General features: G+C 42.1%; 2 protein-coding genes across 3 annotated transcripts; one reads left to right on the top strand and one right to left on the bottom strand.

Moving 5' to 3' along the window:
• Positions 1–4,120: 4,120 nt before the first annotated feature.
• LOC114510942 (zinc finger protein 235-like) lies at positions 4,121–24,417 on the bottom strand. Of its 2 annotated transcripts, XM_036012992.1 has the most exons (4): positions 24,378–24,407; positions 18,292–18,418; positions 11,044–11,755; positions 4,121–4,514 (listed from the first exon to the last, which is right to left on the bottom strand). In XM_036012992.1, exons 1-4 carry the CDS (start codon positions 24,390–24,392, stop codon positions 4,496–4,498), a joined length of 873 nt encoding a protein of 290 aa, XP_035868885.1. In that variant the 5' UTR covers positions 24,393–24,407; the 3' UTR covers positions 4,121–4,495. The 2 variants fall into 2 exon arrangements, with proteins under 2 accessions (XP_035868885.1, XP_028385283.1); XM_028529482.2 differs by lacking the exon at positions 4,121–4,514 and having other exon boundaries at positions 7,602–11,755; positions 24,378–24,417.
• Positions 19,268–19,712, top strand: LOC114510949 (60S ribosomal protein L32-like). The gene has a single exon (XM_036013026.1). It carries the CDS (start codon positions 19,283–19,285, stop codon positions 19,688–19,690), a length of 408 nt encoding a protein of 135 aa, XP_035868919.1. The 5' UTR covers positions 19,268–19,282; the 3' UTR covers positions 19,691–19,712.
• Positions 24,418–24,829: the final 412 nt, after the last annotated feature.

Below are 24,829 nucleotides of genomic sequence, written 5' to 3'. Positions count from 1 at the left end.
AAATTACATATAGATTAAGGGGTAAATGCGGTGCCAGTTTTCCTGAGGGAATGTGACTACCCAAATCCTTCCCTTCCTCAAAACTCCATTTGTTCATCTTTTATAGAACAGATACCTGACAGGACCCAGTTAATTAAAATTGGGGCATTTTCAAAAGTTATTCATGGGCTCTTTCTGGATCAGAAAATCCCTGGTAAAACAGGTGGTGACCAGAGGTAGACAATTAACCAAAGTTGTTTTATGGGCTCCTTCTTATGGGCACAGGAGACCCTCTCTCGCATTCCAGGCCAAGGGATGAAAGCAGTTTCAAGGCTTTCTTTCCCAGATAGAGAAAATACTAGACAATTCCAAGGACTTCCCTCCTTTCTTGTTAAGTTAGTGTTTGTTGTGATGTTGGAACAACTGGCAATACTAACAGACCAGGCTCAGGACTCCCAAGTTACCCTGTGAGAGATGTCTCCTTTTTCCTCCGGACTTGTTTATTATTGTACCTAAGTGGTAAAATGTGTTTCCTGGCAAGCAGGATGCTAGATGCTGGCCTGTAATAGCATTGCAGTCCCAGAGTTCTTCCTATGCTGTCTCTTGCCTCACCGTGGCAACATCTGCCCCACCTCCCAGGCTCAGTAAATTCTAAGAACGATGAATGAACCATCTTTTATCAGAAAAACATAGCCCCGAGAGCTTTCCTTACCACTGTGGACCTATTTTTCATCTCAAAGTCTTTTATAATTTCACTATATCTTTTTCCCTTGACCCATTGGCTTTTAAGGGTTTTAATTGCACATATCTGTGAATTACTGATTCACGTAAAATGTACGGGTGTTTGGGCACAGGCATGTCTCCATAGATTGGATAAACATTCCTGAACACAGAGACACATCTCTTAGAGAAGAAACCTGTCTACATCAGCCAGTGCTCCTCTGTCCTGAATGTGGCAACAAACGGCAGTCACAGGAACATTTTAAGTGAGGGATAATTTCTTTCATGCTAATTGGTACAGGTGTTTGCTTATTCCCTAATTTAGATGCAAGTCGAAAACCTGTGTACAACCTTTGATGTTTATCTTTCTCATATCTTATTGATGACAGTTTCATCCCATTCAATTCAGAGAATACTTTACACAGTTTGTATAATTTCTTCATATATATTGTATATTTTGCCTGATTTTTTCATATATTTTGTGTGACTTTAAAAAAATTTTTAAGATATGACCTGTGGCCTAATACATCGTCTACAGTATATAATATTCTAGATCCACTTGGGAGAAAAATATGCATTTGGTTGATTTTTAAAAGTCCTAATGTTTAAAACAGTAAAAGTTTAAGCCCTAAGGTTTTAGAAGTACAAAATTGAGGCAACACTTGCTGTATTATCATGTATAATCAGAGAAGCATGGGCATTTGAGATACTGAAGTTTGCTTATACCAGTCCACATAGTCTCTATGGTATATTTGTTTTTTTCTTATAATTCTTTAAAACTGTGAAAGCTTAGCTGTCAGGACATACGATGAAAAGGATACAATCCACATTTGGCGAGCTGATTTCTGAGTTAGCATTTTCCGTTATTTAAATTTTTACTTTTTTATTTTGAGAGAGGGGAAGTGAGGAAGAGAGAGACAAACACCAATGTGTGGTTGCCTCTCACACACCCCATGCTGGGAACCTGACCTGAAGAACAGGCAGGTGCCCTGACTGGGAATCTAACCTGAGACCCTTTGGTTAGCAGGCTGGCACTCAATCCCCTGAAGCACATCAGCTAGGGCAGCTTAGCATTTTATCATAAATATATAGTAATAATTACATCTATGCTGAAATTAATAATTGTCTCTGTACAGCTCTTACCATATGCCAGGCATATGGTAAGACCCTCACAACACAAAGAGACAGTTTTATCATCCACTGAAGACACAAGCAGATTCAGGAACAGAGAGGTTAAGCATCTTGTCTGCGGTTACTCAACTAGCCAATGGCTGGGATGAACAGAGAAGAGTCAAATTCCAAAGTCTGCGTTTTAATCAGTACTCTGCAATGCTTTGTAACTAATCTTCTACTTTGCTCTCTTTGACATTACATTCTCCCAAAATGCTTTGGGAGTCTCAAGAAGCAATGGAGGGATCTGGGATGGTCTGAGAGCTGTGTCAAACTCCCTCTGAAAGTACAAAAGAGAATGAGAGGATCACAGTTGGTGATGAGCTGCAGGGCTGAGCAATGGCAGTAGCTGGATGCACAGACCAGCACTCCTTCCCCACCTACACTTCACAAGGAACCACTTCTTCCCATTCCCAGTACTGGTGTCTGCACTGAATTGTTAACTATGATGTCCTTATCTGGATATGCCCATCTTTGGGTTTTTCTATCAGACACTTTTCTTTTTCGTAACAGTAGGATAGTTTATTTGGTGTAAAGGGTCAATGCCCTGAAAATGGGGAAAGTTATGTTGGGGAAACTATGCCATTCAAAAATCACCTCTGGTATTAGTTGTCCAATTCTATCCTTCCTTGTAAACCAGGACCACGAAGTTATAGGTGGGTCCATGGCCAGAATCACCAGTAAATGTGTGAATTACATTGGGAGTCCAATTTCTAATTCCTAAGAATAAAGATTCAGTAAGGAGTTGGGGAAGACTAGGAAGAACATAAGATTTGTGGTGCCCTGGCTGGTGTGGCTCAGTGGATTGAGTGCCAGCCTGTGAACCAAAAGATCGCTGGTTGGATTCCCAGTTAGGGCACATTCCTGGGTTGTGGACCAGGTCCTCAGTAGGAGGTGCATCACAGGTAACCACACACTGATGTTTCCCTTCCTCTTTTTCTCCATCCCTCCCTCTCTCTCAAAATAAAGAAAGTCCTTTAAAAAAAGGAACAAAATAAAATGGAGGCAAGCAATTTATCAGACAGAGTTTAGAATAATGACTGTGAGGATACCTAACAGCATGATAAAAGACTTGGAAACCATAAAACTGGACAAGTCAGGAATAGAGAATGCAATATCTGAAATAAAAAATATACCAGAATAAAAAGTAGTTTACATGAAGCAGAGGATCAAATCTGTTATTTGGAAAACAAGGTAGGAAAAAACACCAAGGCACAGCAGCAAAAAGAAAAAAGAATTTGAAAACTGAGAGTTTCAGAAACACTTTGGATAACATGAAGTTTCACAGCATCTGCATGATGGGAACACCAGAAGGAGAGCAAGCAAGGGATCAAAAACCTATTTGAAGAAATAATGACCCAACACATCCCTAATCTAGTGAAGGAAAAAGACAAGTCCAGGAAGCTCAGAGTCCCAAACAAGTTGGACCCAAAGAGGTCTACACCAAGACATACGGTAATTAAAATGACAAGGCTTAAAGACAAGAACAGAATCCTAAAATCCACAAGAGAAAAGCAGGAACTTACCTATGAGGGAGCACAGATTAGACTGTCATCTGATGACTCATGAGAAACATTTCAGGCCAGAAGGGAGTGGCATGAAATATTCAAGATGATGAAATCAAGGACCTACAATCAAGGCTCCTTTAGCCAGCAAATCTATCATTTAAACTGAAAGAAGAGTCCTGGTTAGTGTGTCGCAGTGGATTCAGCACTGGTCTAGGAGCATGAAGGTCGGTGATTCAATTCTCAGTCAAGGCACATACTTGGGTTTGGGGAGGCTCCCCAGTTACGGGCTTGGGAAAGGCAATCAATCAATATATGGCACACACATTGATGTTTCTCTCTCTCTCCCTCCCTTCTCATCTCTCTAAAAAGTAAAATAACACTACAGTCTCTCTGATTAACAAAATATAGTTGAAGCAGAAATAAGGAGCTTTCCAGACAAGAAAAACCTAAAGGAGTTTGTTAACGCCAAACCAGTACTGCTTGCTTTAAGAAAAAATAAAAAAGAACAAGCAAAAAAAAAAAAAGAAAACAGTCTGACAGTAAAATGGCCCTAAATACTATTTATCAATAATCACCTTAAACGTAAATGACTTAAATGCTCCATCCACAAGACCTTGGGTAGCTGACTAGATAAGAAAATAAGACCCATATATAGGCTGCCTCAAAGAGACCCATCTCAGATCGGAAGGTACACATAGACTAAAAGTACAGGAATGGAATAAGACGTTACATGCAAATGGAAAAGAAAAAAGTTCAGGTAGCAGGGCTTCTATCTTACAAAATAGACTTTAAAACCAAGCCTATATAAGAGACAAATAAGGACACTACAATATGATAAAGGAAACAATCCAACAAGACAATATAATCCTAGGAAACATTTACATTTACGCACCAAACTCAGGAGCATCTAAATATTTAAGAGAAATCTTGATGGACATAAAAGGAGAGATCGACAGAAATACAGAGTTGGGGAAGTTTACACCCCACTGACTTCAGTGGGTACATCTTCCAGGCAGAAAATCAACAAAGACACGGTGGCATTAAATGACACACTAGATCAGATCGATTTCATTGGTATCTTTAGAGCATTTCAGCACAAAGCAGAATATCCATACTTCTCAAATTGACATGGCATATCTTCAATAATAAACCACATGTGAGGACACAAGACAAGTCTCAATAAAATAGCTTGAAATTGTATCAAACATCTTCTCAGACCACAATGTTATGAAATTAGAAATCAATCATAAGAACATGACTGAAAAACATACAAAGACACGGAAGCTAAATAACATGTTATGAAACAATGAATGGGTCAACAAGATCAAGGAATCAAGATATGCTTTGAAACAAATGAAAAGGAGGACACAACAATCCAAAGTCTGTGGGACACTGGGAAAGCAATGCTAACTGGGAAATTCACAGCATTACAGGCTTATCTGAGGAAAAAAAAAAAGCTGAAATGAACAGTCTAACTTTATTTAAAAGATCTTGGAAAACAACAAGGGCAAAAGTGAGAAGAAGAAATGAAATAAAGATCAAAGCAGAAATAAACAAAATAGGATCTTAAAAATACAAATACTGCCCTGGCTGGCGTAGCTCAGTGGATTGAGCGCAGGCTGTGAACCAAAGTGTCGCAGGTTCGATTCCCAGTCAGGGCACATGCCTGGGTTGCAGGCCACGGCCCCCAGCAACCGCACATGGATGTTTCTCTCTCTCTCTCTTTCTCCCTCCCTTCCCTCTCTAAAAATAAATAAATAAAATCTTTAAAAAAGTACAAATACCAAAACCAAAAATCACTAAATCCAAGAGCTGGTTCTTTGGTAAGATAAACAATGACAAACCTTTAACCAGGCTCATTAAGAAAAGAAGAGAAAGGACCCAAGTAAATAAAATCAGAAATAAAACGAGAAGTAACAACTGACACTACAGAAACACAAAGGTATGTGAGAAAACATTACCAACAATTACATGCCAAGAAACTTGACAACTTAACAAAATGGATCAAGTGCCTTCTGCTCAGTAACACCTGGTACTTCCGGAGTTGTGCCAATTCCAGCTGTTCAGTGGAACAAAATTCACCAACCAGGTAAGGGTATGCTACACATGGCTCAGTTTTGTCCATGACATTCAGCAAGATCCTTCTGCTACACCATTTTATTTCAGAATACTGTCACACCTGGAAGGCCCAATTTCCCTTTTTTTCTTTAACACAGATTTTATTTATTTTCAGAGAAGTGGGGAGGGAGGAAGAGAGGGAGATAAATATCGATATTTGAGAGAAACATCAGTTAGCTGCGTATGACATGCTCTCGGCCAGGTACCCAGATCCCAACACAGAGATGTACCCTGACTAGGAATTGAACTGGCAACCTTTCAGTTCACTTGTCACTGCTCAACCCACTTACCCACACCATCCAGGATCATCCCTTTATTTTCCTAGAGAACTTTCACCTGTACTTCCAAACCCTCCTGAGTTGTTGCCTCCAAGAAGTCTTCAGTCATTCTCCTTGGATATCTTATTCATTAAATTTCTTTATGGCCTTAGAGGTGATGAATTCTTACTCCCTTCCTATGGCGAGTCCCTCAAACCCATGAAGGGCAGAATGCACAACTGGAAGAATGAACAAACCCACCACTGGACAGGTGTGGTGTGGTCTATGTGACAATGGAGGTTCCCAGGTCAGGGGACTTGGGCAGCAGCAGTTTCACTTTCTGAGCACTTCTTCTGGGCCTCTGACCTTACCTACTGTTCTCAGGCACCTGCAGGACATTCCTGGCATGACACTGCAGACAGCAGGCATTTCCTGCTGAAGCCCTGCTTGGCTGCCTCCCCCTCCCCGCCTTCTCTCCCACACATTCCCTCCTAGCTCTTCCTGTCCTGCCTTATGAAGAAAAGCACTTTCTGGTTCAATGGGCAGCACTTGCAGATTCTCAAATGGGAGCATCCTCCCTAACACAAGTCTTTTTGAATGCAGTCTCCCCTTATCAAGGTCCAAGTGTGTTTTGATCCCACAGACAGGGCTCCCAAGTTAGAAATTCGATCAGTGTGTGTGTTTAGTGTCCACCAGCTCAGGTTCAGATGATGCCACCAGACAATAAGCCCTTTATGGGGTGCTTCCAGGGCACCCACTGAACCCAGCTGCATCCATGATGGGTTATTTTTCCACTAATCTTCTTGCAGGTTTATTTGCCATAGGACATTTCGTTCAAGGGGTACAGCTTATTGATTTGATACATTTCTTACAATGTGATTGGCATTAGAGACTTAGCTAGTATTGCTGTTCATCCCAAAGTTTTCTTCATGCATTGCAATAATTAAGGTCTAGCCTCTTAGGAAACTTAATGTTTCTCAAGTTTGGTTGTGTATAATCACAATACCATGCAGTAGGTCTCCAGGACTTAATTATCTAGTAGTCACAAGTTTGTGCCCTTTAATCTCTCTCCCATTTCCCCACTTCCTGGTCACCACCATTACTCTCTTTTTGTGCCCTTTTAAAAATATTCCACATAAACACATATCATTAGGTATTTGTCTCTGTCTTATCTCACTTAGCATAACGCCAGTAGCATGTTGTTGCAAATGGCAGAATTTCCTTCTTTCTCGGGGCTGAATACTGTCCCATTATATATATATGAACTTCATCTTGATCCAGGATACACTTTCACATCGTTTCCATTTCTTGGCTCCAGGGAACATGAGGGTGTAGATATCTCTTTGGTAACATGTTTTCATTTCCTCCAAACATGCACCCACAAGTAGGAGCTAAATCCACAGTACTGACACTGTCTCAACCAGTTTCTTCAGGGAAGCATCTGACCCCATTGCAATTCAGCACAGCATGAGGGGGGACTGAAACAGCTCAGGCAGAATCTGGGATCAGCTTAAAAACAGATTCAGGACACTAGGATCTGTGATGCTAGAATTTAAAAAACAGCTGCAACCTGCCAGACAGCTGTGATCCCAGTCCAAACTCACAAAACAGTCACCTGGATGTAAAGAGCAGCACAGGTAATATAGTCAGTAATGTGGCACTAACTATGCATGGTGCCAGGGGCACACGGATGTACGAGGGGATCACTTCAAAAGCTATATACATGTCGAATCACTATGCTGTACACCTGAAACTAACACAATATTGTCAACTGTTAACTACAAATAAAATTTTGAGGAAAAACATGCTAGACATACACAAATGGCTCAAAGTCAGTCACCTATTTTTCCAAGAGTTCAGTAGCAACTAAAAACTGCTTTTGAAAACTCCAAAAGTGACCCTAGATGGCGTGCCTCAGTGGACTGAATGTTGGCCTGGCAACCGAAAAGACCAGCTGTTCAATTCCCATTCAGGGCACAAGCGTGGGTTGTGGGCCAGGTCCCCAACTGGGGGTGCATGAGAGGCAATAACATACTGCTGCTTCTCTCACTCTCTTCCCCCGCCTTCCTGTCTAAAAATAAAATAAAATCTCCAAAAGTGTATCTCCATTTCTAGATGGACTCTGTATTTATGTTGCCTCTGTTTATTCACAGGGAATCAGCAAAAATCATCAGTTATACAGACATCTCCTGTTCCTAAAACTCAAAGTTTAAGTATTTTCCTCACTGGAAGCACGATCCCAGGGAGCTGTGGCTCTGACACTCTCCACTGCAGCTTTCCCTCTTGGGGATCCCTCCAGTGTTTATGAAGTTGTGAGCATATAAACATTTATATCAATTTCTTATCATGCATCCAGGAGAAAAGGAACAAAACACAAAGCTACATTTTTAAAAGTCCCTTTCCCTTGCCCTGACAGATATGGTTCAATTGGTTGGGTGTTGTCCTCAGATGGAAAGATGGCCAGTTATGGGTTCGTTCCCTAATTGGGCTACATGAGGGAGAAAACCAATCTGTTTCTCTCCGTCTCTTTCTCCCTCCCTTCCCCTCTCTAAAAATGAAATAAAAGCTGTATTTTCCCTAATGTTTTATTTATTTTTCAGAGGAAAAGGGAGGGAGAATGAGAGGGAGACAAATATCCATGTGTGGTTCTCTCACACACCCCTCACTGCAAACCTCGCCCACAACACAGGCATGTGTCCAACACTGGGAATCACTTTCCTGTGCAGGGTGGCGCTAAATCCACTGAGCCAAACCAGCCAGGGATCCTTGAATTAAGTTTTAAGTTTCTTACACAAATCATTTTCCTACTACAACTTATTATTACTAGTTGAGGTTGGACTCATGAGAATTTTTGTCTAGTTACCCTATTTTTCACAGTTTTTCCTCTCCCTCATGTGAGACACTTCCAGGCACTTACTATTACTAAGGCACTGGTTTGCTGTCATGGACTAGCAGCAGTGAACAAACTCCCTGCTTCCAGGAAGCTGACATTCTCCTGAATGTCAATTTTGTCAAATCCATCAATCTACCTTTGTTAAGGTCCTAGGGGTCTTCACTTTTAAGTCTCTCTTCCATAGACTTTAGAAAGTGTGAAGGTTCTGACAAACTCATAGTATTGTTCTCATAGAGTTTCTCTGTTGTGCGTTTTCTGGATTTTGTGACATTTTCAAGTCAGCTGGAACACTGACCACAGTGATGTAAGATGGAGGTTTTTTCCAATGGAATTCACATGACTGTAGAAAACTAAGCTTATGCTGAATTCTTAACACACAACACTGTATAAACCATCTCATCTGTGTAGGTTCTCTAATGAAAGTCAAAAGTCTAAGCTCTGAAGAACACTTATACCACACACCCATCAGGAATGATGTGCTTACCAGCATTATGTATTCTCTCATCCACCTGCAGCTATAAATTCTCACTAAAGCCCTCATGGGAAATGAAACATGTGTAGACTTTCTGCCCAGTATGGACCCTATGATCACCTGGAAGACTTGAAACCTGGGTGAAGCCTTTACCAGATTTGCTACACTTATCACATATCTATATGTGGATCTCCTGATAAGCTTGAATTCCTAAGGTCCAATTGAAGCTCTTACCACACACAGCCCATTTGTAGAGCTTCCTTCCAGTGTGGACTTGCTGATGAACGTTAAGATGTGAACTTCGACTAAAGCTCTTCCCACACAGCACATTTGTAGGGTTTCTCTCCAGTGTGAACTCGCTGATGAACTTGAAGTCCGGAGTTGTAACGGAAACTCTTGCCACACACAGCACATTTGTAGGGTTTCTCTGCAGTATGGACTCGCTGATGAACTTGAAGTCCAGAGCTCTGACTGAAGCTTTTCCCACACAGAGCACAGTTGTATGGTTTCTCTCCACTGTGAACACGCTGATGAGCATGAAGACTGGAGGTATGACTGAAGCTCTTTCCACACACAGCACATATGTAGGGTTTCTCTCCAGTGTGGACTCGGTGATGAATTTTAAGATATGAACGCCTACTGAAGTTCTTACCACACACAACACATTTGTAGGATTTCTCTCCAGTGTGGATTCGGTGATGATCTTTAAGACATGAGCGCCTACTGAAGCTCTTCCCACACACATCACATTTGTAGGGTTTCTCTCCAGTGTGGACTCTCTGATGAGCATGAAGACTGGAGGTATGACTGAAGCTCTTCCCACACACAGCACATTTGTAGGGTTTCTCTCCAGTGTGAACTCGTTGATGAACTTGAAGATATGAACTCTGACTGAAACTGTTCCCACATGCAGCACATTTGTAAGGTTTCTCTCCACTGTGAACTCGCATATGAACTTGAAGAGTGGAGTAGTAAGTGAAGCTCTTCCCACACTCAGCACATTTGTTGATTTTCTCTCCATTGTGGACTCGCTGATGATATTGAAGTTTGGAGGAATGACTGAAGCTCTTCTCACACACAGCACATTTGAAGCGTTTCTCTCCAGTGTGCTTTTGCTGATGAACTTGAAGGTATGAAGTCCGACTAAAGCTCTTCTGACACACTGTACATTTGTAGGGTTTCTCTCCAGTGTGTACTCGCTGATGAGCTTGAAGACTGGAGTTCTGGCTGAAGGTCTTCCCACACACAGTACATTTGCACGGTTTCTCTACAGTGTGGTTTCGCTGATGAACTTGAAGGTATGAATTACGTTTGAAGTTCTTCCCACACACAGTACATTTGTAGGGTTTCTCTCCAGTGTGCACTCGCTGATGAGCCTGAAGACTAGAATTCTGACTGAAGCTCTTCCCACAAACAGCACATTTGTAGGGTTTTTCTCCGGTGTGGACTCGCTGGTGAACTTTAAGGTTTGAATTCCGACTGAAGCTCTTCCCACACTCAGCACATTTGTTGATCTTCTCTCCAGTGTGGATTCGCTGATAAGCTTGAAGACTACACATCCAACCGAAACTCCTGCAACAACCGGCACATTTGTAAAGTTTCTGTCCAGTGTGAACCTGCTGATAATCTTGAAGAAATGAACTACAACTGAAGTTCTTTCCACACACAGCACATTTGTAGCGTTTCTGTCCCACACGGACTCGCTGATGAGTGTGAAGACTGGAGGCATAAATGAAGCACTTCCCACACACAGCACATTTGCACGGATTCCCTCCAGTGTGAACTCGCTGATGGTCTAGAAGATATGAACTCCGACTGAACCTCCTACCACAAAAAGCACATTTGTAGGGCTTCTCTGCAGTGTGCGTTCGCTGGTGAACTTGAAGCTGTGAACTCTGACTGAAGTTTCTCCCACACACAACACACTTGTAGGGTTTCTCTCCAGTGTGGACTTGCTGATGAATTTGCTGATGTGAACCTTGACTGACATGCTCACCACACTCATCACTCCTTTTGCATTTCTCCTCTGTGTGAACACTTTGAGCAGTGCAAAGCTCTGAGCTATAACTCTCACCCTCCCCAAACTCATGATGTATATGAGTTTCTGCTCCCAGGTGCAATTGCTGATGGAGCTCAAGTCTGGGGCTTAGGCTGATGCCTTTTCCATTTTCGGTAGAGGTGTACTCTTCTGAGTGGATTACAGTATACTGCAATGATTCCTTCACGAAGTCTTTCCCACAATTATTGTGGCTATAAAATGTCTCAAGTTCCTGCACTTCCTGATCATCACTGTGGAGACCAGAGGTCCTTCTCCTGACACAATGCTCACACTCGCACACTTTACATCTGCCGTCACCCTCCTGCCACCTACTCTGATCATTGTGTGACTCTCTCAGATACACTTTCTTCATGGGAAACTCTTCTTTTCTTATAGATTCTCCTGGACACAACTGACAGGAGGTATCACCTTGGTTTGGCAAATCCAAAACTTTGCTTCGCAGGTTTATTATCAAGTCTTGCTTTCTGGTTAACTTACTCAGAAGTTGGTTCCATACTTGCCAGCACAAAATGTTTTCCAGTAAAAGGTACCTTAATTGAACTTTGTGAAGAGTCTCTATGTCATTTTGGTTCCAGTGTCCTAGAAAGATAAGGAGAATACAAACATGACAAGTAGGATGAGCAAATGTCTTCTCACACATAAAAAATATCTCAGAGGTCAACCACATTGGAAGACCTGATTCAATCAGCTTGGCTTTCACCACAGGCTTTCTCATGCCTAACGAAACACAGAGGAGATGAGTAGGCTCCTGTCCACTCAGTGTTAAGTTTGGAACTATACAAAGACTTATAATTAGGTCAAAAGTAGAAATACACGACTACAAAGAAGGTGACTTTCTCAGCAAAATGGTGAACGTTCTAAATGGAACAAACTAGAAAACTCATACCCGTGACTCACAAATCTCATGGCAGTAAAATGTCCCATGGTAACTGCTGTCATTTAATTTGGCTAAATGTTTGGATGATGACCAATGACTGACAACATCTTCCAGGTTTTGCACACTAGATATACATTTATACACATAAAACTATGCCATGGTAACCAGCATACAGAACAGTGTCCAATAATCCTGCCTGCTGATGTCCATATGGTATCAACCACCTTCCTGCAATGTGTGAAGATTACTCTGTGAAGCCAGCAGAATACGGCAGAAGTGCCATTGCCAGGTGGCTCAGTTGGTTGCAGCATCATCCCATACACCGAGATGCTGTGGGTTTGATCCCCACTCCAGGCACATACTGGAGGCAACACAGTGATGTTTTTTTCTCTCTCTCCCTAAAATTAATAAACGTATGCTCCTGAAAAGATTTTTAAAATTTCAAGAAGTGAAAATACATCACCTCCAAGGTTATCCCATAAGACATTGTGGTTTCTGCCTTCCACTATCTTGGGTCAAAGAAACCACCTGCCATGCCATGCTTTGAGGACAGCCATGAAGCCCATGGGACAGTCCCACTGGCAAGGAACTGAGGCCTTCTGCCAACACCCATGTGAATGAGTCCATCCTGGAAGCCAATACTTCAGTGCTATTAACCCTGCAAAGACATGGAGCTCTCGGGCACTCCTTAACATCAACTTGATGAGATCGTGACACACAATCACCCAGCGAAGCAGCCTCCAGATTTCTGACTGAAAGAATTATGAATACATGCTTGTTCTTGTAAGCTGCTAAGGTAAAGAGTAGTTTGTTACACAGGTAGAGATAGCTGCTGAAAGTACCATAAAAATTATAACTAGGGCAGACGTTCATCAGACGGCTACCAAGGTTCTCAAATAATTCTTCAGTGACACTGGCTTTTTCCTCCACTTGTGGCCTGTTTCCAGAAGGAGTGAAGACAGTGAGACCCACCTAGGACCATTCTCTTGATGGGTTGTTTACAAGACTCCTGGACGGAGAAGAAACCCTGTACTGTGAGCATCTGTGCAGTGTAACAAGGCCGCAAGGATATTCATGACAAGTGGAGCAAGGCAAGAAGGTAGACAGAACCCACAAAAGCTGGGGCTGTTCAGATGTTGCCAAAAGAACTTTCAAGAAGAGACATGTAGTTATGACACATCAAATGGCATACTAGCGATGTGTGTCTGTAAACGTTACCTGAATAAAAAGAACTGAAATATAAAGTCATTTTACTCCCTGAAAATTCATGAAGGTGTACTGCAGTCTTTTGTATATATTTCAATAATAACCTGGCCCTAAATTGCAAAACAAAAAACTTATTAAAAAACACAGAACAGCCATGACCAGGGAATTCAGTAGGTAGAGTGTTGTCCCGGAATGAAGGCAGAGGGTTCAATGCCCACTGAGGGCACACACAACAATCAACCAGTGAATTCATACATAAGGAACAAAACAGCATTGTCTTAATGTCTCTCTCCTTCTCAAATCAACCAATAAATAACAACAAAATAACAACAATTTCTTTTTCTTAAAGAAAAACAAAAAGAAAAACAACAACAAAAACACCCAACATGGCTGGGTCGCTCAGGTGGTTGGAATGACATCCTGAAACGGACAGGTTGTAGGATTGATTCCCAGTCAGAACACATACCAAGGTTGAGGGTTCAATCCTCGATTCATGGCCCGGATATGCATGGGAGGCCACTAAATGATGCTTCTCTCTGTCATCGATGTTTCCCACTCTAAAAGCAATGAAAAAATGTCCTCGGGTGAGGATAAAAAAAAAAAAAAAAAAAGGAAAAACACAAAGCCCTTGGAAAGCTTCTGGTAAGAAAAATCAGACACCAATTGGAACTGGGTTCATAATTCCCAAGGAAGGCAAGTCTGCACCAAAAAAAAAAGGAGCCAATCAAATGGAGCTGGCATCCAGCCTTCCTGAAAGTTTTCCACAGAACCTTCCTATAGCATGAAGACACCAGAACAGCAATTACAAAACAACAGAGAAAGCTAACCCCACTATTCACAACAGGCAGACCCTCATCTAGATTTTCCTGGGGTTTTTATCTGATACACTTCTTGATTTTTGGTACTTATATCCCATAGAGATGACTACAATGACTATTTTAGGCTGGGTTTACCTGAGGGATGTACACAATTAAGACAAATGTAGGAAGGAGGGAGTGAATAAAGGGACAATGAAGGAAAGGAGGAGAAAAGAGGCTGGCAGGGACGATGTTCCCAGGTAAATGGATGCAGCAGAGTTCACAATGGCAACACAGAGACCACTGGTTAGGATAAGCTGTGAGGGAGCATTGTCCCTACAATTGAAATGGTACACCAATCCATCCGTCCGTCCGTCCATCCATCCATCCATCCCCTCCTTCATCAAACAAGGAGTGAATGAACATACCCTATGCATTAAGTCTCTCAGAGGCACCTGGTACATAGCAATAAAGAAAACAGTTACAGCCCTGGTTCTCCGAACCTTACACAGTAATGGAGAGAGAAGCCATAAACAAGTGAACAAAATAGAATCCATTATTATATCAGCTGGTAATTAATGATGAGTCAGAAAACAAGGCAGAGGAGGGGGCTGGACTTTTTAAGCAGCCTGGTCAGAGCTGGCATCTGAGATGAGATGACATCGGAGCAGACATGACAGAGGCGGGAACCAGGACAGCCCACAGGGCAAAATATGGACGAGCAAGCGAGAGGACATGAGGCAGACGCACAGTCCCTAGGTCAGAAACACAGAAAGCGGCAAGATAGTGTCACGGGAAGGCTGAGGACAGGAAATCTCAACAGAGAGGGCATGGGTGGCCAGATCAGGCAGGACCCTGTGGGCCACAAAACGGATGTTGGACTGTATGAGTGGGATCGGCCATCCTGCAAGGGCAAACTGAGAAGTGACCTGACCTGCCTGCTGTTGGAGAATAGATGATAAGAAGGCACAGGCAGACGCAGGAGGCAGTGAGAAGCTGTTGTGAGTAAGTAGAGTCATGAAATCTGGAGGCATTGGTCAGGGCGGCCACCCTGGTGGCAGGGAGAAGGACAGCACCTGGCCTGGTCCCTGGGATACTTGAAGCTGCCTGCTTCTCAACTGAACACCAACCTCCTTGGGGTCTGACTCTGTCATCTAAAGCTTCTCCTTTCTCCCTTCAAATCCTATCCAATTTGAAGGACCGCTATCCCGTGAAAAATAAATATGGGATATATTTTAAAATTTTTGAATTAAATTACTATAACTGTCATGTGCTGTAAGGAGTGTTTCTTCAAACTCCAACTGCAACCAGCTGTTATGAATACAACAGGGAATCAAATGAGCATCCTTTATGGATTTACTCACCATTTTGGTTGCACGAATGCAGTCCCTACAAGAAAATTTACGCTATGTTATTCCAATAACGTTACAATAATGATGTAACTTACCAACCCATTTTAACACCAAGATATCGCAACTGCAATTTCCAAAAACCAGAAAATGTAAAGACAACACATGCAATACATCCAACAGGAATTAGGACATGTACATCTCCAGGTTTGGGGACATATTTCAAGAGTCCGAAACACTTAAACATTTGAAATCAAAATACTCCTGGGAACTACAGTCAAGATGGTGGCATAGCAGAGCACACCTCACCTCCTCTTGCAACCTCTTACAAAGTTACAACTAAACCATAAAACAAACATTACTCAGAATGATCAGAAATCGAGTTGAATGCAAGTCTGACAACTACAAATTAAAGAAACAATATCCATCCAGACTGCTAGAAAAGGTGGGGATGCAAAAAGGATTCCTCCCACACGAACATGGGAGGGACGAAATGATTTATGACAATCTTGGGAATAAGGAGTCCCACTTCCACTCTAGGCGCCCCCACCCAGGGTTCCTCTGCCAGGAAAATAAGACCCTGTAACTTCACATGCAAATCCCACCAGGGATTGAGTTGGTAGAAAAACTGCTGGATCCCCAATCAGTTCCTCTTCAAGAACCCACACATGACCTTACTCTATCAACTCCCTCTGAGATGTACCAGTGGGGTAGCAGACTCAAAGGCACCACAGGAATACAGGGACGAATGGAAGTGTCTGGCATCAAGGCAAGACCTGCGCCACAGATTTTCCCCCACAACAGAATGGTGGGGAGAGCCACAGAGGCAGCAGGCAGGTGCCATATCATAGACTCCATCAACCTGACTAACACTGTTTGCCCTGCCCTGGAGATCCCCAGAGCCTCGCTCCTTCCCAACTTACTTACAACTATTAACAGTAACTGTTCCATATGAATGGCTCCTCTTGGCTCATCCTTCAGAACTTCCTAAATCCCTTAAAACATGCAACTACTATCTCCAGTGAGCCCCTAGCCCCAGTCCCTTTTGCTAAGAGCCCCAGGCATAGCACCAGCAGCAGCCAGCCTAAATTCACAGCTTGGCTTTGCCTTGGAGTCTCCGAGCACAACACAAGTACTAGCCACCTCAGTCTGTTCCACAGTTCAGGCAGGGAGGCTGGAGGAAAAACACAGGTGTGGACTGACCTTGGCATACATCACCTAGGAAAACCCAGGACCACCACAACCAGTGCACAGCTATAGCCCATGTGGAAGCACCAACACTCCGCCTCTACACAGCTGGTACTCCACAAGTGCAGATGGTAGTGGTCAGTGGTCACAGCCAAACCTTGCCCAGGACTGGCCAGGGTAAATCCCTACCATTGACCTACAGCAACAACCAAGGCTCAACTACAAGACCAGGGCGCACTCAGCCCTCAGGAAGGGTGCATCTCAAGTAGCTAGCTGGGTGATAAGGGGGACTGTGCTACTGGACTCTAAAGGACACCTACTGCATAGGGCATAACACTAGGATACGGAAGCACAGCAGGTCTACCTAATGCACAGAAACAAACAGGGAGGCTGCCAAAATCAGGAGACAAAGAATCATGGCTCAAATGAATGAACAGCTCAAAACCTCACAAAAACAACTAAACAAAATGGAGATAAGCAATCTAGCAGATGCAGAGTTGAAGACGCTGGTTATAAGGATGCTCAAGAAACTTACTGAGGACCTCAACAGCATAAAAAAGATCCAGGCAGACTGATCACACAGTAATTGAAACACAGAACAATTTACAGTGTAACAAAAATAGAGTAGATGAGGCTGAGGATCAAGTCAATGATTATGGTACATAAGGAAGCAAAACAAGCAATCAGACAAGATGAGAAAGGAATCCAAAAAAATCAGGATAGCATAAGGAGCCCATAGGACAACTTCAAGCATTCCAACGTTTCCATCATATAGGTGCCAGAAAGAGAAGAGAAACACCAAGAAACTGCAAAACTATTTGGGGAAAAGGGAAGTAAACTTCCCTAAGTTGGTGAAGGAAATAGACATGCAAGTCCAGGAAACACAGATAGCGCTAAACAAAACGGAAATGAAGAGGTCCCCTCCAAGAACATCCTGTATTAAAATACCAAAGGTTAAAGATAAAGAAAAAATCTTAAAAGCAGCAAGAGCAAAGCAGTTACGCTGCCTCCAGGAGAGTTCCCATTAGACTTTCTGCTGGTTTCTCAAAAGAAACTTTGCAGGCCACATGGGATTGGCAAGAAATATTCAGAGTCATGAAAAGCAAAGAACTACAGCAAAGATTGCTCTACTCAGCGAAGACATCATTTAGAATTGGGGGGAAGATAAAGATCTTCCCTGAGAAGAAGAAATTAAAGGCATTCATCATCACCAAGCCACTCTTACAGGAAATGTTAAGGGGACTTAGAAAACGAAGATCAAAACTATGAACAATAAAAAGGCAAAAAATACATTATCAATCAATAATTGAATCTCAAAAGAAATTAAGTAGTCCTGGCTGGTATGGTTCAGTGGATTCAGTGCCAGCCTCAAAATCAGGGGGTTGCTACTTCCATTCCAGGTCTGGGGCAAATCCCTGGAATGTGGGTGGGGCCCCTAGTGCAGGGTACAAATAGGTAAAGAACAGCCATGGGGACGCAAAGTACAGTATAGGAAAGGAGTAGCCAAAGAACCTTTACACATGGCCCACAGATGTAAACAATGGTATGGCATAGCCTGAGAGACTGGTGGTGCTTGGTGGAGGGGAAAACAGGAGACAAATTGGGACAACTGCAAGACCACAATCAATAAAATATACTTTCCAAAAATAAAATACTGTTGTGAGGTGACATTCAGGTAGAGGGGGCACCTGTCCTCACCCACAGAGATCAGGTTCCTGAGGTTCTCCAGGGTCACGTCTTGGTACAGCATCCTTTGGGAAGGGTCCAACAGCCCCAGCTCCTCCTCGGTGAAGACCACAGCCACGTCCTTGAACATCACGGCCTCCTACAACACCAAACACAGACAATCTCAATGTCACAACCAACCTCCACAGGGATAAGGGCAGCACTGAGTGGGCAGGGAGGATGGGTGGGAAGTTACTCAGGATGTTGAGGGGCTTCAGTCTCCCTTATGTATGTTCCTCCTGTTCTAAATCCAGCATATCAATTTCATACATTACTTTCCCTAGTCCCATCAGTATATGTGCAATTGAAAAATAATCCTTTTTAACTTCATTTGGTGTCATCTGTGGGTATTCGTACAGTAAGCTCCCTGGAACTGCAACTCATGAATCACGGGGGCTGTACACCCTGTGTGCGCATTAATACTCGCAAACTGTTCCAGAATCGTTAGGTCAATTTACTCCCAAAGGGGTCTGGTAGATTTATCCTTCCTTTCTCACTCAAGCATTCAATGAGCCTGGTACTGTCACCTTGTTAAAATTTGACAAATAGGTGACCCCTCCTCAGGAGCTAAAACATTGGCCCTCTGTGCTCTCGAGGGACATGCCACCTATCTGTGACACTACTGATGATAGCATTCAAAGTGTCAAGGTGTACCCATTTCCCTGCCAGAATACTTTAGTTCAAATCCCAAGCTGTGTGCCCCTCAGAAGCTGCATGGTGTTAGACTAAAACACCCCTTCATCTACTTCCTCATCTGTGTGATACTACTCATCACAGGAAATTCTTACACCTACCAATGCATGAGTAGACATAAGGTTCCTATAACTGTTCTGTCCAACTCAGAGGCCAGTATTCACATGTGGCTATGGAAGTATAAGGTTAAAATTACATAAAATTAAAAATTCTCGCTCTCTTCCTCGGTGCTGCCTAAGGAGGTGGTGGCAGCCATCTCTTACTCGGCACCATGGCAGCCCTCAGACCCCTCATGAAACCCAAGATTGTCAAAAAGAGGACTAAGAAGTTCATTCGGCACCAGTCAGACCATTATGTCAAAATTAAGCGGAACTGGCGGAAACCCAGAGGCATTGACAATAGGGTGCGCAGAAGATTCAAGGGCCAGATATTGATGCCCAACATTGGTTATGGGAGCAACAAGAAAACAAAGCACATGCTGCCCAGTGGTTTTCGAAAGTTCCTGGTCCATAACGTCAAGGAGCTTGAAGTGCTGCTGATGTGCAACAAATCTTACTGTGCTGAGATTGCTCACAACGTCTCCTCAAAGAACCGCAAAGCCATTGTGGAAAGAGCAGCCCAGCTGGCCATCAGAGTCACCAATCCCAATGCCAGGCTGCGCAGTGAAGAAAATGAATAGACAGATTGTGTGCACATTGTATTTGTTAATAAAACCTTAAAATTCTGCAAAATAAAAAAATTCCCTCCTATGGTTGCTGCAGAACATCTCACATGCTCCAGAGCCACATGTGGCCTGTGGCTACCATGTTACACAGCACAATACAGAACACGTCAATCACGGCAGGAGTTCTGCTGCACAGCGCTGCCTCAGAGGCGGTACACCTGGCACACAGGAGGTCCTGGATGAGTGTCAGCTGTTCTCAATATAATTAGTATGGTAAGGACAGGATTACATTTGTATGTTTAGTCACATCTACTTTCTTTTCACTTTTGCACGATACATCCTTTTCCCTCCTATTTCTAACCTGTTTATATCACATTTAAAGTGAGTTTCTACTAACATATTGTTGAGTCACTTTATGAGGACACTTTTTGCATTGCTTTGAGAGAGAGAGAAGGGCAGAGAGAAAGGGAAACATCAACACGAGAGAAAAGATCCATCAGTTGCCTCCTATACACAGTCTACTTGGGACTGAATTGACAATCTGATTATGTGCTCTGAGCACGAATCAAACCCGCAACCTTTTGGTGTAGGACAATGCTCCAACCAAGCCACACTGGCCAGGGCCAGTTGGGTCATATTTTTTTAATCACAATGGCAATCCCTGTATTTTAATGGGCATATTTAGGCCATTTACGTTTAATGAATTACTTATCTTAGGATTTCAGTCTGCCATTTTATTTTTTCCCTTTCATTTCCCCTATTTTCCTGCATGTTACTTGACGATTTTTAAAATTGCATTTTGATTTATGTATAACATCTTAGAGGATATGTCTGTATGATTTTAGTGGTTGCTATAAGAATTAGATTGCTTACACATAACTCAGTCTATTGTTGTTACCAGTCTCAGTGAAAAGCAGAAATCTTACTTGTCTTTAAGTGCCTTTACCCTACCCCACTTATAACTGTCTTAAATTCAAGAGATTAACAGCTCTCAAACTATGTTTCTCTCCTCTCTCTCTATCCCTTCCACTCTAAAATAAAAATATCTAAAAAATACATCAGAAAATGCTGTGATTTTTGTTTCATTCCTTTAGCTATTCTTTTAGCTAAAGTCCACTAGTGACAAATACACTTGATTTCCTTCATCTACAAATGCCGTGATTTCCTCTGTATTCTCAAAGGATATTCTTACTGGAGAGAGAATTTTGACTTGAAAGTGCTTTTTGTTCAGCACTTGGAAAATACTCTACTTTCTGATAAGAAAATTCAATGTCATATGAATTGTTTTTCCCTTACTGCTTTCAAGGTTTTTGTCATTGTTAGTTTTCAGAAGTTAAACTATACAATGTCTTGATGTGATTGCTTTGGGTTTCCTCCATCCAGAGTTACTTAGTTTCATGAATCTGTAGGTTTATTTCTCTTCCAAGTTACCGATATTTTCCACCATATTTCTTGAAGAACTTCTTCAGTCCCATCCTCTTCTTCCTCTTCTTCTGGGACCCAGATAACAGGAATATTAGACCCCTTGTTATACTCCCATGGATCCCTGAGGTTCCGATTACTTTTTCTTAGTCTATTTATCTCTTTTATTCATATTAAATAATTTCTATTAGTCTATCAAGGCCTTTCCTCTTTCCCTTCATTCTGCTCTTGAGTCCATTGTTTTACTTTTTTATATTTCATTCAGTATATTTTTCAGTTCTAAAATTTCCATTTGGTTCTTCTTTGTATTTTCTATTTCTTTCCTAAGATTTTCTGGTTTTCATTTCTTGTCTCTCAGTGCTTGCTCAAATACTTTTATAATACCTGCTTTACAATCCTTCTCAGATGCCCTTGCTGGGTGGCTCAGTTGCTTGGAGTGTCCTCCCATATATCAAGAGGTTGGGGTTTCGAACCTCTGTCAGGGTACATGCAGGAGGCAATACGAAACACATCAGTGTTTCTTTCTCTCTCCTCTTCCCTTTGTCCCTCTAAGATAAATAAAATCACAGGCTCACGTGAGGATTAAAAGAAAATTTAAAAATGTCCTCCCTGGTGTTGCTCAATGATTTGAATGCCTGCCTGTGAACATAAAGGTAGCTGGTTCGCTCTTTGGTCAGGGTGCATGCCTGTGTTGCCAGATGAGTCCCTGGTTGGGGGCGTGTAAGGGGTAACCAAACACTGACGTTTCTCTTGCATTTTGATGTTTCCCTCTCTCATTCCCTCTCACTTTTCCTCTCTCTAAAAAAAATATAATAACAAAATAATTAATACAATAAAATACTACGTAAAATAATTCCTTGTCAAATGGATGGACCTGAAGACATTATGGCGAGTAAAATGAGCTACTCTCAAAAGGATTAGGTGTGTAATTCCACTTATATGAAGTACCTAGAATAGTCAAGTACATAGAGACAGAAAGTGAAACAGTGGTTGAAAGACACTAGGGACAGGGGGAATAAAAGTTACTGGGTAATGGGTATAGAGTTTCAGTTCAGGAACGTGAAAAGTGCTCTGGACATGTGGTGACAATTCACACACTGTGAATGCACTTAACCACACTGAATGGTACACTTAAAAACAATTAAAGTGGTAAATTTCATGTTATGTATATGTTACAATATTAAGAAAAAGTCCTTATCAGGTAATGAGTATCTGAATCTTCTGATGGTTCCTGCACTGTTCCTCTCTGTGGCATCCTATTCCTGACAGACTGGGGCTATTCTAAAAACTTGTTTTCTTGTTTTTAAAGATTTTATTTCTTTTTTAGAGACAGAGAGAGGCAGGTAGAAAGAGGAGAGAAACCTCAATGTGTGCTTGTCTCTCAAACACCCCCTACTGGGCCCCTGGCCTGCAACCCAGGCATGTGCCCTGACTGGGAACAGAACCAGCAACACTGGTCCACAGGCCTGCACTTAATCCTCTGGGGCACACCAGCCAGGGCTACAAGCCCATGTTTAAAATGGGCAAGTGTCTTCAACAAACTTCACAAAGGATATAGAGATGGTGAAAATCCACATGAAAAAGTATTCAACATCATTTTTATCAGGGAAATACAAATTACAATCACAGTGAGATGTCCTTTCCTTAGAGCTGACAAAATAAAAAAGATCTACATTAAACAATGAAAGATGTGGAACAACTGAAACACTCAGACGCTTTGGGGGGGTGGTAAAATGGTACCACCCGTTGGACAACTGTATACATTTATCTGCCCTACAAGCTGAGTCATTTCACTTCTAGATGTTCACCCAAGTGACATGAAAATACACATCCACAAGAAGACCTATACAAGAATGCTATTCACAGAACCTTTATGCGTAACAATCAAAAGCTATAAAACAACCTAAATCTCCTTTAAAAGAAGTTTGTCTATCCTTCCCAAAGATGGCTGTCACATACACACAAAATCTAATATATCTCAACAATAAAAAGGAATAACACACTGATATACACAATGTAGACCAATCTTGAAAACACTGTGCCAAGTGGGAGAATACAGGTACAAGATTATATACTGTACAGACTCGTTACTTATATTTAATTTCAAAACAAGTGAAGACAGATCAGAATAGCAGATGCCTCCCAGGAGGAGGAAACTGATTTGAAAGGTACAGGAGAGAACTTTGAGGGGTAAAAGAAATGTTCTATTTCTGGTTTTGGGTGGTGGGCTAATGTAGTTATTCAATTTTTGAAACAGGATACATTTCTAGCACTGACTTTTCACCTAAGATCTGTAATTTTAGTAAGTAAATTATATTTCATTTTTTAAAGGCCACGCAGAAGTTTGGGGAATCAGAACAAAATTTATTCACAAGCACAGTGGTGTAGATGCTTGTTTGTAGCTGCTGAAAGGTGCACAAAAAGTAGAACCCCTTCTGAGACAATGTGTGGTTGTGCAAACAGGAGCCCCTCCCCAAGCTCCAACCACACGGTCCACCCTGTGGAACACAGTGAAGGTCATCTGTGAGTGAACTGTGCTGTGAGACCTCGGGAGTCTGACCAGCTCTCTGCCAAGGTATTCTTTTCGGATGTGGGCCCACAGTATAAACATACCAGAGAAAACAGCCAGTGCTTTGAGCTTACAGGGCTTGTAAACAAGCACCCTGCATACCCTGTCTGCTTTGTTTTCTCTACTGTGTACCCCTGTGCTGGAAAAGCCTGGGTACAGGTGATTTGACCCACCCACTAAGTGTGCACTTCAAGTCCCAATAAACCCTTGTCTTTCACAGCCAGTCCTCTGGGTTCTTTCTATGGACTGGGCGAGGAATTTGCATAACAAAGTACATAAAAGAATGGCCAATCACCAAACACTGAAGTGATAGTACTAAGTGAAAAAAAAAAAAAAGACTGAAAAGTGAACATATAATGTGGTTGTAATTATATAAAATATAACACGGGGAAAACAGTTCACATGGCAGTGCAATAATGTGGTTTTTCAAACTTTTCTGATACCGAGGGATTCCTGCCCTACTACTTGTGAATGACGATGTTAACATGAAACTACAAGTAAAAACAAAACTTAAAAACAAAAATAGAACCAATATGAAAGCTACTAACAGGCACTTAAGACACACCTGTTTTTTAATCCTTCTCATGGAAGAGAAAAAAGATGTATCTAAGTTTTGATAAGAGATTTTAACAAGTAAAAATCAGAAAAAGTAATTGGGAAAACGGGAACAGAATAAACAACCAAATAGATAAAAGTCAAAACTCCACGCACCTGGAACTTGGTCATTTTCTTCTCCTTCTGAGCCAGTCCAAGCGACCTGTTGAGACAGGAGTGGCAAAGAAGAGGACAAGTGACACAGACCCTGGCAACCGCGGCGGCTCTGTGTAAGACCCCTCTGGCGCCAGGTCAGTTTGGCTCAGGGGTTGGGCGTTGTCTAAACCAATAGGTATAAGGTTACATCCCCAGACAGAGCATATGCCTGGGCTGCACGCCAGGGGGCCCCAGAGGATCGATGTTTCTCTATCACATCAATATTTCTCTCCCTTCCTTTTTCCCTCCCTCCCCCTCTGTCTGAAAATAATAAAATCTTAAAACCCAAACACACAAAAAAGAAGCACACACTACCAACCACCTGGAACCAGACTCTGGCCCACCTGTGTGGTGACATTACAACTAATCCTACTCTGGAGAGGAGAAACAGAAATTAAGTTGCTGTACAAACA

This window comes from Phyllostomus discolor, chromosome 12 (assembly GCF_004126475.2).
Source record: "Phyllostomus discolor isolate MPI-MPIP mPhyDis1 chromosome 12, mPhyDis1.pri.v3, whole genome shotgun sequence".
Classification (NCBI taxonomy): domain Eukaryota; kingdom Metazoa; phylum Chordata; class Mammalia; order Chiroptera; family Phyllostomidae; genus Phyllostomus; species Phyllostomus discolor.
Note: the sequence above shows the minus strand (reverse complement) of the source record. Positions and strands in the feature narration are given on the sequence as shown.